The sequence below is a fragment of the Salvelinus sp. IW2-2015 genome, unplaced genomic scaffold (genome assembly GCF_002910315.2).
Source record: "Salvelinus sp. IW2-2015 unplaced genomic scaffold, ASM291031v2 Un_scaffold4778, whole genome shotgun sequence".
NCBI classification, from domain to species: domain Eukaryota; kingdom Metazoa; phylum Chordata; class Actinopteri; order Salmoniformes; family Salmonidae; genus Salvelinus; species Salvelinus sp. IW2-2015.
In genome coordinates, this window is record NW_019946047.1 from 52195 (window position 1) to 58360 (window position 6166).

The 6166-nt window shown below is 40.3% G+C and overlaps 1 protein-coding gene and 1 non-coding gene across 2 annotated transcripts in view; one reads left to right on the top strand and one right to left on the bottom strand.

The window, feature by feature from the left end:
- Window positions 1-3416: 3416 nt before the first annotated feature.
- LOC112077637 (U1 spliceosomal RNA) lies at window positions 3417-3577 on the bottom strand. Its single transcript, XR_002895449.1, has one exon. It is a non-coding gene; the product is annotated as a U1 spliceosomal RNA (small nuclear RNA).
- A 1665-nt stretch (window positions 3578-5242) lies between these two features.
- Window positions 5243-6166, top strand: part of LOC112077635 (OCIA domain-containing protein 1-like) — a 14834-nt gene continuing 13910 nt past the window's right edge. Inside the window, 3 exon segments of the mRNA XM_070441781.1 lie at window positions 5243-5516; window positions 5757-5841; window positions 6054-6123. Of these exon segments, the coding sequence (XP_070297882.1) occupies window positions 5466-5516; window positions 5757-5841; window positions 6054-6123 (206 nt within the window). The 5' untranslated portion in view covers window positions 5243-5465.

The following is a 6166-nucleotide window of genomic DNA, read 5'->3' on the forward strand; positions in this document are numbered from 1 at the left end:
AAAGAGGAGATTTTAACTTAGGCAACAAATTCTTTATTTACAATGACGGCCTACCACCGGCCAAACCTGGACACACGCTGGGCCAAGTTGAATAGGCCTACTACAAATCATAGTTTGTCCTTACTTTTCAGCACAGCGTGATCTATTACAAATTGATAGACTGGTGGTTTGAAACGCTGAATGCAGACTTGACAAAAACAAATCGTTTTTACTGTTCGTATTTACGTGGCTCAACTCAGTTTCTAATAGCATTAATGCACCTCTGGTTCGTCGCTATATGGCCAATGCTAGAGTCGACCCTAATCCACACAGACAGGCAGCAAAACAGACCTGCTATCTATGCTTGAGTGTTCAGTCTAAGTGCTGGAAAAAGTCATTTATGAATAGCATGGATGAATATACTGCAAGAATACTCTTATCAGAAACTACAGCCTCGTTTCTAGAAGACCCACTCCACTGCACATCTCTGTTTTGATTGAACTTACATCAGACCAATAAATGGACCAGGGAAAGGTCGTGGTATGGTAATGGTTAACCAGGGAAATCCGTCTGTTGGCCCATGTAAATAGTTGACAGGGAAAATGTCTGTTGCTCATGGTAATCAGTTGACCAGGAAATGGTCTGTTTGTCATGGTTAAATGGTGACCAGGAAAATGCATGCTGGTTAGGTTAATGGTTGACCAGGGAAATGACTGTTGTCATGGTAATAGTTGACCAGGCAATGTCTGTTGCAATCGGTATGGCTTGACCAGGGAAAGTCCTGTGGAATGGTAATGGGTACCAGGGAAATGTCTGTGAATGGTAACTGTTTGACCAGGGAAATTTGTTGGTTTGCGGGGAAACTGGGTAACAAAAACATGGTTGACCAGGACAATGTCTGTGGAATGGATCTGCATCTTGGAACAACAGAATCATCCTATTTGCGATCCAGCAGTAAACTGTTGCAGGCTCCCCTGATAAACTCAGTGGTTACACCAAAACACTCTGTCAGCTGTCTTGCGGCTGTGAAACTGTAGGCTACCTGACTGCCTGAGATAGAATAAACTCCATCTATCATCAGAGGCCTCATTAACTTTGTATAGTCAATACAACTTCCTCTATTTCTCGAACTGTGAAGTGGGCCGATGAACGCCATCTCCCACCTTAAGGATTACACTAGGTAGAACGATTTATTTGACAATTTAAAACACAAATACAACCACACTTACAATGACACAAAAATAAGTTTGAAAACGAAATGAGAGTTGGATAAAATATACAAAGTTGATGAGCCTCGGTGATATAGACCGGTTCCATTTCAGACGATATGAAATCAAAGCCAGACCAAGTTTACGTTCTAAATCTGTATTCTGGACATTTTCAACTTCAGGGACACGTTCAAGCTAAGTGATTATCCAAGTCATTCAATCAATTCCTCCTCCTAATTTTGATCATTATGTTACAATGAGCAGTAATCTATTGTTGTTGTTTTTATTATTATTATTTACCTGTATTTATTTAACTAAGGCAAGTCAGTTAAAAACTTCTACTTACATTTACATTTACTCATTCACCATCCCGGATCCGGGAGCATCCTCAATAGTAAAAAGCTGACTAGCATAGCATAGCGCCACAAGTAAATACTAGCATATAATATCATGAAATCACAAGATTTTTTAAGTGTTTTACAGCGAAAACACAATATAGCATTATATTAGCTTACCAAAATAGCCAAACACACAAACGCATTTATCAGCAGCAAAAGGTAGAGATCGCAAAAACCAGCAAAGATATAAAATTATTCACTAACCTTGACAAACTTCATCAGATGACAGTCCCCTATAACATCATGTTACACAATACAGTTAATGTTTTGTTCGAAAATGTGCATATTTAGAGGTCAAAATCGTGGTTTTACAATGTGAATACGTAGCCAAACTGCACACAATTCTCCAGAGATATTTTTGGACAGCTCACCTAATCTAATCAAAGAACTCATCATAAACTTTACTAAAAAATACATGTTGTACAGCAAATGAAAGATACTACAGTTCTTAATGCAACCGACTGTGTTAGATTTTAAAAAAATAACTTTAGTAGACATACAGCTTACGTTATACGAGACACGCCCGCAGTAAGGGCGGAAAATAGGAAATAAACATTTTCCACAGAAATACGAATATACATCATAAATGGTTCCTACTTTTGCTGAGCTTCCATCAGAATCTTGTACAAGGAGTCCGTGGTCCAGAATAATCGTTGTTTGCTTTTAGAATGTCCTCGTCTCCTGTTGAATTAGCAACCATAGCTCAGCCCCATGTGGCGCAAACGTGCCCAACTTCACCTGACGCAAAGAAAAGAAAATTCCAAAACTCGCAATAAAACGTTCATAAACATGATACATCTCGGTTTGAAAAAACTACTTTATGATGTTTTTATCACATCTATCAAATAAAATCAGAGCCGGAGATATCTACCGTGTATACCGAAAGCTTTCAAGAAGCCAATGTGATGTCCTTCGCGCGCCACAGAAGACAAAAGAAATTTCCAGACCTCCCACTCCAAGAGCTCTTGTTCGCCTCAGATCAAGCTAGACACCCCATTCCACCTCTCACTGCCTAATTGACATCTAGTGGAAGGTGTATGAAGTGCATGTATATCCATAGATTTCAAGCAATTGAATAGGAAGGCCCTGGAACAGAGCCTCAGATTTCAGATTTTTCACTTCCTGTCAGGAAGTTTGCTGCAAATGAGTTCTGTTTTACTCACAGATATAATTCAAACGGTTTTTAGAAACTGAAGAGTGTTTTATATCCAATAGTAATAATAATATGCATATTGTACGATCTAGAAATAGAGTACGAGGCAGTTTAATTTGGGCACGATTTTTTACAAAGTGAAAATAGCGCCCCCCTATTGAGAAAAGGTTTTTAAGAAACAAATTCTTATTTACAATGACTGCCTACCCCGGCCAAACCTGACGACGCTGGGCCAATTGGTGCGCCGCCCTATGGGACACCCAATACGAGGCCGGATGTGATAACGCCTGTTTATTGTGGTTTTAAATGACAAACTTGTCCTAGAAGTGACTTAATTATCTAGCAAAATGAAAGACCTCAATCCAGATGACGTCTGAGGGCGCAAAATGATCCATTCACAAGTAGGCTTTTTCCTTGACATAAATCAGGACAATGACAGGCATATCACCAGTGGTACAATAACAGATCACACACAATTGGGGTATTCAGAAGACAAAAAGTATCTCTGAGGCCTTAGTTGGCTTTTAAATAGATTCCTATTTCAAAACCATTCATCTGATAAATAAGAAAATGGAACTGTTAATAAATCTCATCACGACCCTCATTAGAACTCATAGTTAAAATGTCAGAAACATAACAGCCGTAAATGTGTTCATATCTTATTTTTAACATGAAGATCAGGGAGAGCGCGAACGCAGTCCCCCTACCATAAATTATGCAAGCGAGATTTCACATTTGAGAAATTCGCAGGGGTCAGCACAGCCGGAGTGCAATGGCTGAGCCTCGCCCTGGGTGAAACCGCCTCTTGATCACGGTGTCTCCCTTGCCCAGGTAAGTATGAGTTGTACACGTTGGTAGAGGGCGACTCGTTCCAGGACAAAGGTGTTTGACTAACGGTTACCACTTCTACTACTGATAATATCACATCATATGACACAGGGTTGAATTACGTTTTACGAATACAGTTGAGGACAAAGCGGTGGAAAAGCGATGCACTTTGTTTTACTATATTATATCACGGTCCGACTGTTTTCCCATCATGCAACACGGTAGAAATTCTATATAAATTGATTTTGTTGTCTAAATGTCCGTCTGATTACACACAAGTAGACGATGTACCAAAATGCTGAAATCACGTTCGTGCACACACAGCCAACCGAATGACACCAACTATTTCTGGTGTTTTGTAGCGTTCCAGACYTTGTAGGAATAGTTTCATCACGCTTGTTTTCTGCTCTCAGTAAAATATGATTCCACCATCGACCACAGGGAAGCAACGACCCTCAGACATGGAGGAGAAACAGTCGCCTACTACTTCATCATCAACAAGACACTAGTAGTAACTAGGGGTGTTTTTTCTAATTTAACCTTTATTTAACCAGGTAGGCCAGTTGGGAACAAGTTTTCATTTACAACTGTGACCTGGCCAAGATAAAGCAAAGCAGTGCAACACAAACAACAACACAGAGTTACACATAAACAAACGTACACTCAATAACACAATATAAAATAAGAATCGAAAGATCTATGTACAGTGACATGGTCATACTCGTATTTGTAATTGTATCTGTAAATTGACAGGATGATACTTGTCACGGCTCCTCCTCTGCAGCGCAGGGATGGTTCCTCCTGCAGGCAGAGGGGTCGTTAGTGATTGGAGTCACCTGGGCTCTAAGTATTTAAACTGTCACTAATCACCTCTCTCTCTCTCTCTCTCTCTGCTCCTCCAGGTATGCTCATGATTTGTTTGTTCCTTTGTAGTTTTGCATAGTTTTCACTCAGTCATGTTCACACACACATATTCACGCATCCATGCACTTTACATACACCTTACATTATGATACTTCCACACCTCATTCCTTTTTCTTAGTTTAAGTTAATAGTTTGTTGTAGAATAAAGAACCTTTTTAAATTGGCCTATACCTGTTGTTCGTGTCCCCTCATTTTTGTCACAGGCTATGAGCCAGCTTGTGACATACTCGTGATCGGGGTTAAACTGACGTGTTTTAATATGCCTAAATACATGTTGGCAAAATACCTCACTTCACATTCTCACTGAACCCCCCCCCCCCCCCCCCTGCAGATTAGGAAGCAGGCGCTGAGGTGTGTGTGTGTGTGTGGGCAGCTACATTTTTTTATCAATCAATCAGAATACGCATTAGCGTTTTCATATTTGTTCCCTACCCTCGCCCGCTTGTGATATATAATGCACATTGATCGCAAACGTCCTCGTCATGTGATTTGTATCATAGCAACAATCTAAATGATAAGTTTGACGTCAAAAACATGCGAGGAAAAGTGACCTCGCAAGTTGTGTCGTGCATAAGAACAGCCATTAGGCGTGGTATATTGGCCATATACCACACCCCTTGGGGTTAATTCGATAAATGGATTTAGGGGAAAAAAAGAGCTAGAATACATTTCCTCGTGTAATGTTGTTGCTCTATGAATGCGATWTTACTGCTAAGAAAAACATTTAAAATAAAAGTTATCGTCAAACTTCCCGTGCCATGGCTACTACTACTTCCGGGTCAGCTTCGCTCCATGCAATGACATTGTGACCAAATATTTACGAAATCAATACGGGGAGTGTGTCTGTGCACGTTTTTGCTATACATGCTATGAATTTGTACCCGTCATTTACGAAATCTATACGGGGAGTGTGTCTGTGCAAGTTGTTGCTATACATGCTCTGAAAGACAAAGTTGACCGACACAGTTTTACAATATGACACCAATGTCTACGGGATTCACTGAAGAGCGACAGGGCAAAGCACAGGTAAACCCATAACAGCAAACTGCTACAGTAACTAAGATACTGTACCCTAACTAGCCTCATCTGTCACTTGGTCAGTTAGCATGCTTACTGCTACTAGCAAGCTGGAGGCTAGCTAGCTAACGTTTTCTATGCACTCGAATTCTTGACATAAAAATAACAAACTGGTTACTTCAATGGATATGTATTGATAAAATCAATGGAGGTTAGTTTTTGGGACAGCTAACCTGTGTGTGTATATAGAGTCCTGTAGGAATGGATTACATCCCCACAGAAGATGAGAGGAGAGTCTTCAGAGAATGCAACCAGGAGAGCTTCTGGTACAGATGTAAGTTACCATGGCTAACACAGACTAACAAAATAGCAATAGATTTTACAGGAGTCTATATTTTACAAGAGTCTGTATTTTACAGGAGTCTATCTTTTAAAGGAGTCTATATTTTACAGGAGTCAGGTTCATGCTCTATATATCATTAATTCTATGTACAGGTATTGGTGCACATGTGATTCTAACCTTGTTTCTCCCCTCCCTTCCTACAGCCGTGCCCTTCTCAGTGGTCAGCATGCTTGTCACTCAAGGCCTCATCCATAGAGGTAGGCCCGCCTCCCATTTCCATCATCACTATATCTCAGTGTACATGTATGATCTAGGA